A 10,571-nucleotide genomic window follows, 5' to 3' on the forward strand; every position below is an offset into this window, starting at 1 on the left:
CTTCATCTACCCTTTCCATAGAAATATTCTAAGTGACAAATGAAAATCTAGGCAATGGGGCAATCTCATCAACTACCACCTTTCTCATCAACTACCAACTACCACTAACTGTTGTTTTTAGATCCAAATGGTAGCAAGAGATGAAAGGCCAGAACCTCACTGCAGCTGGAGCTTCACTCCCTGGGCTAGACTACTTCTCCACATTCACTTCTTGAATCCCCAGGCAGGGACAAACATAAACAGGTTCCTCAGCAAGCTTGTTGCCACAGGAGATGGACTTTATTGTTAATGTTGCTAATTTGATATTTTCATTTCTGGATTCCTTTGAAGAGCACTCAGGAAATCAGAATGACCTGAGCCTCAGCTGATAAATAAATGTCTAAATTACCCAGATAATTACTTTTTTGATTGTCTGGGCATTGTTGGTTTTTGGGGATTGAGACAGGGTCTCACTTTGCCACCCAGGTGGGAGTGTAGTGATGTGTGATGTCAGCTCACTGTAGCCTCAACCTCCTGGGTTCAAGTGATCTTCCTACCTCAGCCCCCCAGATAGCCGGGACTACAGGTGTGTGCCACCACACCCAATATTTTTTGTATCTTTAGTAGAGATGGCGTTTTGCCATGTTGGCCAGGCTGGTGTTGAACTCCTGAGCTCAAGTGATCCGCCCACCTCAGCCTCCCAAAGTACTGGGATTACAGGCATAAACCACCATGCCCAGCCTTAGGCATTGCTTATGAAGGAAGGGCATTGTTATGAGATCAGCCTGACCAACATGGTGAAACCCCGTCTCTACTGAAAATACAAAACTTAGCCAGGCATGGTGGCGCACAGCTGTAATCCCAGTTACTCGGGAAGCTGGGGCAGGAGAATCGCTTGAACCGGGGAGGCAGAGATTGCAGTGAGCCAAGATCATGCTACTGCACTGCAGCCTGGGCAACGGAGCGAGCCTGTCTCAAAAAATACAACTAACTAAATAAATAAAATTAGTATTTGAGGGAGTTGATTTGGCTTAATGTGTTATCTCAAAACAATTTATGGCTCCCTGGTTTACAACTACCCCCACTCCCTTTAGGCAGACCCCTCAGCCTTTCCTTTCCCTGAGCAGGAGATATGGCTCAATCTCTCTTCTATAATAGCAGTAGACAGAAAAAGTCAAAATTCTGGCTGGTAGAATATGCTTCAAGTGGTCATAGCACAGAAAAGAGCCCAGGCGTTTTGCTTTCATTGATTCCATATTTACTCAGCACTTATTGCAGGTTCCATGGCAGACACCAGAATCTGAAGCCAGAGAGGAAAATCTTACAGCTTCCTGATGCTAATACCTTTGGCAAGGCAAATCTTGGCTAAATATTTCAGAGTAAAACCACATAGGATGTGCAGTACTGTAGGGGAATCCAAGTTTCACCACTTAGGCAAACTGCTCAATCTCCCCTGGCCCTATCTATAAAATGGGGACAATAATTCATGCACTGCAGAGTTGTTAGGGTTAGATAATGTAAGTGCTTAAAATAGTACATATACTTTTTCCAAAATAGTGTATTTTAGGAGTACATATATGTATCTTATACTATGTACATACGTGTGAGTATATATATACCTTTTTTTTTTTTTGTGAGACGGAGTTTCACTCTGTAACCCAGGCTGGAGTGCAGTGGCATGATCTCAGCTCACTGTAACCTCCACCTCCTGGGTTCAAGCGATTCTCCTGCCTCAGCCTCCCAAGTAGTTGGGATTACAAGTGCCCACGACCACGCCTGGCTAATTTTTTTTCTTTTTTTGAGACAGGGTCTCACTCTGTTACCCAGGCTGGAGTGCAGTGGCGTGATCTCGGCTCGCTGCAACCTCTGCCTCCTGGGTTCAAGCAATTATTCTGCCTCAGCCTTCCTAAGTAGCTGGGATTACAGGCACTCGCCACCAAGCCCGGGTAATTTTTGTATATTTAGTAGAGACAGGGTTTCACCATATTGGTCAGGCTGGTCTTGAACTCCTGAACTTGTGATCCACCCACCTCAGCCTCCCAAAGTGCTGGGATTACAGGCATGAGCTACCGTGCCTGGCCTTTTTTTGTGTGTGTATTTTTAGTAGAGACAGGGTTTCACCGTGTTGGCCAGGCTGGTCTCCAACTCATGACTTTAGGCGATCTGCCCACCTCAGCCTCCCAAAGTGCCGGGATTACAGGCATGAGTCACTCACCTAGCCTATATATACCATTTATATATTATACATACACATGCATATACCTATCCCCAACACCAGCAAAGTGTGGATTCTGTCTTCAACTTGCTTCCAAAAATTGAGGTGTTTGGCCGGGCACAGTGGCTCCTCCCCTCTCGCTACTCAGCATACCTGCTCAGTTTACTACAAACCAAGCACCAGGCCAGACTATTTCCCAAAATCACTGCTTTTATTCAGTGGCCTGGTAAGCTAAGTTCTTTACCACAATCTTCCCACATTAAGATGACCTCTGCTTTGGGGGATACAGAATTTAAGCATCACAAAAATCTGTATGTGATAAGAAAAGCACATTGGCTAAAAGATAGCTAATGAGGACGCTAGTCCTAACTGTGTTATCAAAGTACATATGCACTTGGCCAAGTCACTTAACTTCCTAGACTAGCCTGGGGCTGAAGAAGAGAAAAAATCATTATTAAAAAATCCTAAAGCTGGGCACAGTGGCCCACACCTGTAATCCCAGCACTTTGGGAGGCCAAGGCAGGTGGATCACTTGAGGTCAGGAGTTTGAGACCAGCCTGGCCAATATGGTGAAACCCCATCTCTGCTAAAAATACAAAAATTATCTGGGTGTGGTGGTGGGCACCTGCAATCTCAGCTACTCGAAGGCTAAGGCAGGAGAATTCCTTGAACCTGGGAGGCGGAAGTTGCAGTGAGCCAAGATTATGCCACTGCACTCCAGCCTGGGCGATAGAGCAAGACTCCATCTCAAAAAAGAAAAATATAATAAATTTTTGAGACGCCCTGAAGCAGAAGAGGCCAAGGAGAAAGACAAAATAGCCTAAAACCTGACAAGTTATTTTAAGTCAAAAGAATTTCAGGAAAATATAATAAGAATCTATTTATTTTATATTTAAATTCATAAGTCATATCCACATTATGTTCCTGGGAAAAATTCTGAAAGGACACAGCAAGGAGCAGAAAGGGCCACCTTCATAGAGTTTCTGTCTATGGACCCATCTTTGCTTTACAACCCCTAACAGAAATACCTGACCCAGCACCCTCTGGGAAAATCAACCTTTGATTCAAAGAGATGTTGTTCAGCAATGATTGCAGTCACCGCCACATGCCATCAGCCCATCAGGAAACCTGAGGAGGGGAGGCAGACAACCAGAAGGAGAGTTGCTTCGTCTCTCACCAGGAAGAAACTCTAGCTCCAAACTAGATGGGTAATTCAGTGCCACATGAAGAAAGATAATTCAGCCATTGTGTTTTTATAATTAAGAAGCACTCATTCACTCGCGGAAGCCTTTAAGTGTCACTGGTGCCTGGAACCAAATGTAGTCTTCCCAAGCCGTGGTTCGGATGGAAGGTCTGCCACATGACAGGGTCACAGTCAGTTTATGGCCCCGGCTGGGCACTCGATAGTTGAGCTTGGGTTGAAACCAATCTTCTCCACAGTCGCGGTGTCCCTGTGCCATGATGATGGTGCCCATGAGAGGAGGAGCCTGAAGCTCACTAAAGGCATCAGCCATGAATATGGCTCGGAAGAGACGGCGCAAACAAGCTGCTGTGCTCAGGCTCTGGTCCACGCTGTAGGGGGCCAGCAGAGACAAATCGAGTTCATAGAACTCCTTGGGGCTTAGGGAATTGCCCCCAAGGAGAATCAGCACTCGTGGTACTAGTGTCCGTGCAAAGAAGTCCTCCAGGTGGCTGAGGACACTCTCCAGTTCTGCCACAGCTTGTTGGCATTTCCTGCTGCTCACCTCAGTGGTGGCCCGAGGTTTCTTCTTCAGCATCTCCTCTACCTGTGAGGACAAAGAATGGCGGGAGAGAACAAGGCAGGGGGAAGCTAATGCCCTTTGAAAAGAACCCTGCTGGGATGTGTACATAGACTTACAGGACTGAATTTCTAGCTCAATGAACCGCCACAGCCACAACACTGTGTTTTATCAGAGGGCATTATACTGAAAAGGAAAATATATTATTTGTACAAAACCATAATTCTCCCACATATAGAACAGCAAACACAGTGTTCTGAAGGTGGAGAATATCCATATATAAACAACTAAAATAGAGATTTGGTAGTATGACAAAGTGACAACAAATTTTTGCTATACAGGGAGTGATAACAGGAATAAGGATTATTTGGTCTAATAAACATGACTCTGAACTTGTTCTTCCACTTAAACATAGTAAACTGAACAATGCTTATTTGTGCTTCCACCTGAAATACTACAAAATGAGAGAAAAGAAATTAAGAAACAAATGAACGAAAGAAGAGGAAAGACCGAGAAAGAAAACTCCCAAGGGCAAAGAACTGGAGACTACACAACACTAGTCAAATGCAAACACAAAGTTTTGGAATACAGAAAAAGGATGAAGAGTTGGCCGAGCGCAGTGGCTCATGCCTACAATCCCAGCACTGAGAGGCCGAGGCAGGTGGATCATGAGATCAGGAGATCAAGACCATCCTGGCTAACACAGTGAAACCCTGTCTCTACTAAAAATACACAAAATTAGCCTTGCCGGGCACGGTGGCTCATGCCTGTAATCCCAGCACTTTGGGAGGCCGAGACAGGCAGATCACAAAGTCAGGAGATCGAGACCATCCTGGCTAACACGGTGAAACCCCGTCTCTACTGAAAATACAAAAAATTAGCTGGGCGTGGTGGCGGGCGCCTCTAGTCCCAGCTACTCGGGAGGCTGAGGCAGGAGAATGGCGTGAACCCAGGAGGTGGAGCTTGCAGTGAGCCGAGATGGCGCCACTGCACTCCAGCCTGGGCGACAGTGCGAGACTCCATCTCAAAAAAAAAAAAAAATTAGCTGAGCGTGGTGGCGGGTGCCTGTAGTCCCACCTACTTGGGAGGCTGAGGCAGGAGAATAGCATGAACCCGGGAGTCGGAGCTTGCAGTAAGCCGAGATTACGCCACTGTACTCCAGCCTGGGCGACAGAGCAAGACTCTGTCTCAAAAAAAAAGAAAAAAAAGAAAAGAAAGAAGGTGAAGAATTAAGAGTTCAAGAGAGCTGAATACCAAGTGCTGACAGAAGGGACCCCCAAGGGATGCAAACTGATACACACAGCAGAACCCCAGAAAGGTTTAGGAAGTGGTGATACAGGCACCACAGAGGCAAGAATGAATATAGGGGAAATGAATGAAAATCTGTGTCAAGATGCTTAGATCATCTGCCAAATTTCTCCCCCATCCAGAGGGAAAACTTTCCAATACTATGTTTAAGGAATCCCCCCAAAGAGATCACCAGGTTGCCACCTAATCTCCTTATAGTGAAGTCTGTAAGCTCATAAGGCCCAGGCATGCACACAGAGCTTGCAGTGATTTGTTCTTAAATATTCACCAGACACAATAAAATTCTCCAACATGAAAGTCAAAGACCAGAACAAAACAAATGGAGAATGGATTCTAGAAGAAACTGAGATGCCGCAAAGAACAAAGAAAAACTTCAAAAATTAAATAATATCCTCAGGCAAAAGAAGTTCATGGCCTGGTGCGGTGGCTCACACCTGTAATCCCAACACCACTTCGGGAGACTGAGGCAGGTGGATCACCTGAGGTCAAGAGTTTGGGACCAGCCTGGCCAACATGGTGAAACTCCGTTTCTACTAAAAAAACAAAAATTAGCTGGGTAAGCCAGGCGTGGTGGCTCACACCTGTAATCCCAGCACTTTGGGAGGCCAAGGTGGGCAGATCACTTGAGGTCAGGAGTTTGAGAGCAGCTTAGCCAAAATGGCGATACCCCGTCTCGCCATTTTGTAAAAATACAAAATTTAACTGGGTGTGGTGGTACACACCTGTAATCCCAGCTACTTGGGAGGCTGAGGCAGGAGAATCGCTTGGAACCCAGAAGGTGGAGGTTGCAGTGAGCCGAAATCGCTCCACTGCACTCCAGCCTGGGCAACAGAGCGAGACTCTGTCTCAGAAAACAAACAGGCTGGGCACGGTGGCTCATGCCTGTAATCCCAGCACTTTGGGAGGCTGAGGCAGGCAGATCACCTGAGGTCAGGAGTTCAAGACCAGCCTGGCCAACATGGTGAAACCCTGTCTATACTAAAAATACAAAAATTATTTGGACATGGTGGCGCATGCCTATAATCCCAGCTACTTAGGAGGCTGAGACAGGAGAAGCGCCTGAACCTGGGAGACAGAGGTTGCAGTGAGCCGAGATGGCGCCACTGCACTCCAGCCTGGGTGACAAGAATGAAACTCCCTATCAAAAACAAACAAACAAACAAAATTAGCCAGGTGTGGTGGTGCATGCCTGTAATCCCAGCTACTTGGGAGGCTGAGGCAGGAGAATCACTTGAACCTGGGAGACTGAGGTTGCAGTGATCTGCGATAGTGCCACTGTCCTCCAGCCTGGGTGACAAAGTGAGACTCCATCTCAAAAAAAAAAAAAACAACAAAGCAAAAAAAAGTTCATACAGAAATTCAACAACAGGATGCTATTAAAAAGAAACATGCAGGCCAGGCGCAGTATTTCACGCCTGTAATCCCAGCATTTTGGGAGAGGCCAAGGCGGGCAGATCACTTGAGGTCAGGAGTTCGAGACTAGCCTGGCCAACATGGTGAAACTCCATCTGTACCAAAAATACAAAAATAAACCGGGCATGGTGGCACGTGCTCTTAGCTACTGGGGAGGCTGAGGCACAAGAATTGCTTGAACCTGGGAGGCAGAGGTTGCAGTGAGCAGAGATCACGCCATTGCATTCCAGCCTGGGCAACAGAGCAAGACTCTGTCTCAAAACATAAAATACAAAAATTAAAATACAAAAATTAGCTGGGTGTGGTGGCGGGAGCCTGTAATCCTAGCAACTCAGGAGGCTGAGGCAGGAGAATCCCTTGAACCCAGGAGGGGGAGATTGCAGTGAGCCAAGATCTCACCACTGCACTCCAGCCTGGGCAACAGAGCGAGACTCTGTCTCAAAAGAAAAAAATGCGAAGAGCCAGTTCATTAAGACCAAATGCAACACGAGTTTCAGAAAGAAAGAACAGGAGAAAAAGCCAGAAGGGTTAGGCTACCAAAGACTAGAATGGGGAGAAAGTGACTGAAGCCCTGGAAGCTGCTTAGTCTCTCAGGCTCTGAAGATTTCTTAGACCCCCTTTCTACCTGCCTCCCATCTAAGAGCCACAAAGTCTTCCCACCAACTTGCTCCCAAAGCCTGTGCCTACCTGGGGAGAAGGTTTTCGGTAAAAGTTCTTAAGCTGTTCATAGGGCAGAGGGAGTTGCTGGCGTTGGTACATGATATGCTTTAGAAGTTCACAAGTAAACTGACAGCAGCCTTCCTGGCTTACAGGCCCAGGAAACACCACTGGTACTATGCAGTCTCTTGGGCAAAAGGGCTCCGAAGGGTTGAGAGGTTCCTGGGTAGAGCTTGTCTCAAGCAGTTCTATCTGGGAGGCGTGAGTTTCTTCTGACTTCTCATACCACTCCAAATCTGGTAGATGAAAAGAGGGACAAGAGAGAAAAATTAAAAACCTAAAAGCCAAAGTCAGTCTTCTCATTCCCTGTGGCCACCAAACCAGCCACCCTGAGAAAGCAGGCACTCCGACATACGCCCATACCCTCCGCAGCCTACAGTGTGGGCCGTGGCAGGGAGAGATTCCTGATCCCTGTTGCCTGAGGAGATTTAATTGACTGAAAGATAGTGGGGGTATTTCGGAGGTAGTAACTAGGGCTCCCCGCTCAGAAAGCAGCGGGACTTGATCTGGGGAAATGAGTCAAAAGTGTAGTCAAGCAGGGTCCAGTGCGACCCACGGCGATGGAGTCACAGCTAGAGCCTTGTAGGACACCCGGAAGACAGGGAAGATGGGCTAGGGAGAGGACCAAGGGATAAATGGAGGGCGCGGAGGTAGGGAAGAAACGAGTCCCCAAGGCTTCCCAAACTCTGGGCCCCACGCCTTACCAGGGACTGAGGCTGGGGACAGAACCTCCGCCTCCGGCGCCGCCATCACGACCTCCTCCCCTTACTCCTTGCGGTTAGAATAAAGGTCCCGCGGGGCATCATGGGAAGCCCGCGCCTCCACTTCCGGTTCAGTTGGGCCGGAAAAAAGGCGCGGCGCCACGGCAGTGTTGGGGAGGCTAAGTGGAGTTGGGATTTGATCCCTCCGTTCCTTCCTTAACACCCTGGCAAATATACGCCTAACCCTTGCCCAGCAAGAACCCAGGCGTTCTCAGCCAATGAGCGCTGCTTTCCAAAAGACACCAACCCTCACGCATCCATTCACTCCAGCATTCACTACTCACTGTGCACCTACTTCGTGCCAGGCCCTGTCCTAGGTGCTGGAGACTCAGCGGAGAACAAGCCAGGCGCGGACCCTGTACTCAAGGGGTTCACTGCCTGTAGATACGATACAATGTGATGAATTATACAGAAGGGTTTACACGGGGTGTGGAAGTGAAAAACAAGGGTGCCTGACCCAGAGAGGGTAGGGGCTGGGAAGGAGTGGTCCCAGAAGAAATGTGTGAAGCTGTGACCTGTAGGATAAGTCAGCAAGGTAAAGAGGAGGGCCCAGTGCTCCAGGAGACCTTGAGACAAGAGCATACTCTGTTCAAGGAATGAAAAGAGTTCATATTATAAAGAGTTAAGGCTGTAGTGAACAACAGGAGCCAGATCATGGCAGGACTGTGTAAGCCATGTGAGAGTTTGGACTTGATCCTGTAGTCAGATGGGGAAGCTTTGAAAGGTTTAAGTAGGAGAGTGGCATGATTAAATTTACATCTTATAATCTCTACCCTGGCTGCAGGGTAGAGATTGGATTACAGAGAGGATAAGAGAGGAGGCAGGGATACCAGTTAGAGGTAGTGCAATTACCTGAGTACTTGATGAAAGCAGCCTAAACTGCTAGGGTAGTCACAGTGGGGTGGAGATAATTGGGTAACTCGATATATTTAGGAGGTCCAGTGAACATAACTTGGTGATTGATTTACAAGGAGGAGGAGGAATAGAAATAGACTGACAAGAGGCCGGGCGCGGCTGCTCACACCTGTAATACCAGCACTTTGGGAGGCCAAGGCAGGTGGATCACAAGGTCAGGAGTTTGAGACCAGCCTGGCCAACATGGTGAAATCCTGTCTCTACTAAAAATACAAAAATTAGCTGGGCATGGTGGCATGCACCTGTAATCCCAGCTACTCAGGAGGCTGAAGCAGGAGAATCGCTTGAACCGGGAGGCAGAGTTTGCAGTGAGCTGAGATCACGCCACTGCACTCCAGCCTGGGTGACAAAGCAAGACTCCATGTCAAAAGAAAGAAAAGAAAAGAAGACTGACAAGAAAACAAGCAGGTTTCTGACTTCAGCAATTGTATGGCCAGTTGTGCCAGGAGTTTGATACCAGCCAGGACAATATTGGGGACCCTGTTTCTGCAAAATTAAAAAAAAAAGTTTTTAAAAGTTAGCCAGGTGTGGTGGGTGCACATCTGTAGTCCTGGCTATTCAGGAGGCTGAGGCAGAGGATTGCTTGAGTCCAGGAGTTCGACAGTTACAGTGAGCTATGATTAAGCCACTGCACTTCAGCCTGGGCAGCAGAGTGAGACCATGACTCAAAAAAAAAAAAAAAAAAAAAGGATGGAGGAAACACTAAAAGAGGACCAGGTTTATTGGGGTGGGAGGTGAGTAGGAGAAAAGATGAGTTCAGCTTTTCACAGATTGAATTTGACATCTCCATAGGACAATGAATAGAAATATTTAGGAATGCCATTTGGAATAGCGACATGTATTTAAGAGCCATTATCACGTGAGTGGATAACATCACCCAGGGAGGGTGTGGAATGAGAATGGGCTAGGTTATTGAAGACACTAACGTTTAGGGGATGACCACAGAGACAGAACCTATGGAGAAGACTAAGGAGTACCCACAGAAGGATAAAGAAAAATAGACAAATCGCCGGGCAAGGTGGCTCATGCCCGTACTCCCAGCACTTTGGGAGGCTGAGGTGGAAGGATTGCTTGAGCCTGGGAGGTTGAGGCTACAGTGAACTGTGATCGAACCACTGCCCTCCAGCCTGTGTGACAGAGTGAGACCCCGCCTCCAAAACCAAAATAGACAAGTGGGGCCAGGCATGGTGGCTCATGCCTGTAAGCACTTTGGGAAATCAAGGCAAGGGGAATGCTTGAATCCAGAAGTTTGAGACCGGTCTGGGCAACATGAGACCTTGTCCCTACAGAAAAAGACAAGTGTCAGGTCATGGAGGCCAAGAAAAGGGTGTGTTTCAGGAAGTAGGGACCAGAAGTCAAAACATACTGTAAAAGTACAATGATTAGAGGCCGGGCGCAGTGGCTCATGTCTGTAATCCCAGCACTTTGGGAGGCTGAGGCAGGCGGATCACCTGAGGTTGGGAGTTTAAGACCAGCCTCACCAACATGGAGAAACCCTGTATC

General features: G+C 47.5%; 1 protein-coding gene across 1 annotated transcript; it reads right to left on the bottom strand.

Moving 5' to 3' along the window:
• Positions 1–3,059: 3,059 nt before the first annotated feature.
• On the bottom strand, positions 3,060–8,296 carry MAD2L1B (MAD2L1 binding protein). The gene is made up of 3 exons (XM_011754427.3): positions 8,097–8,296; positions 7,363–7,628; positions 3,060–3,981 (listed from the first exon to the last, which is right to left on the bottom strand). The coding sequence occupies exons 1-3, from the start codon at positions 8,140–8,142 to the stop codon at positions 3,469–3,471; spliced, it is 825 nt and encodes a 274-aa protein (XP_011752729.1). The 5' UTR covers positions 8,143–8,296; the 3' UTR covers positions 3,060–3,468.
• Between the last annotated feature and the right edge of the window lie 2,275 nt (positions 8,297–10,571).

Source organism: Macaca nemestrina, chromosome 5, assembly GCF_043159975.1.
Source record: "Macaca nemestrina isolate mMacNem1 chromosome 5, mMacNem.hap1, whole genome shotgun sequence".
NCBI lineage: Eukaryota > Metazoa > Chordata > Mammalia > Primates > Cercopithecidae > Macaca > Macaca nemestrina.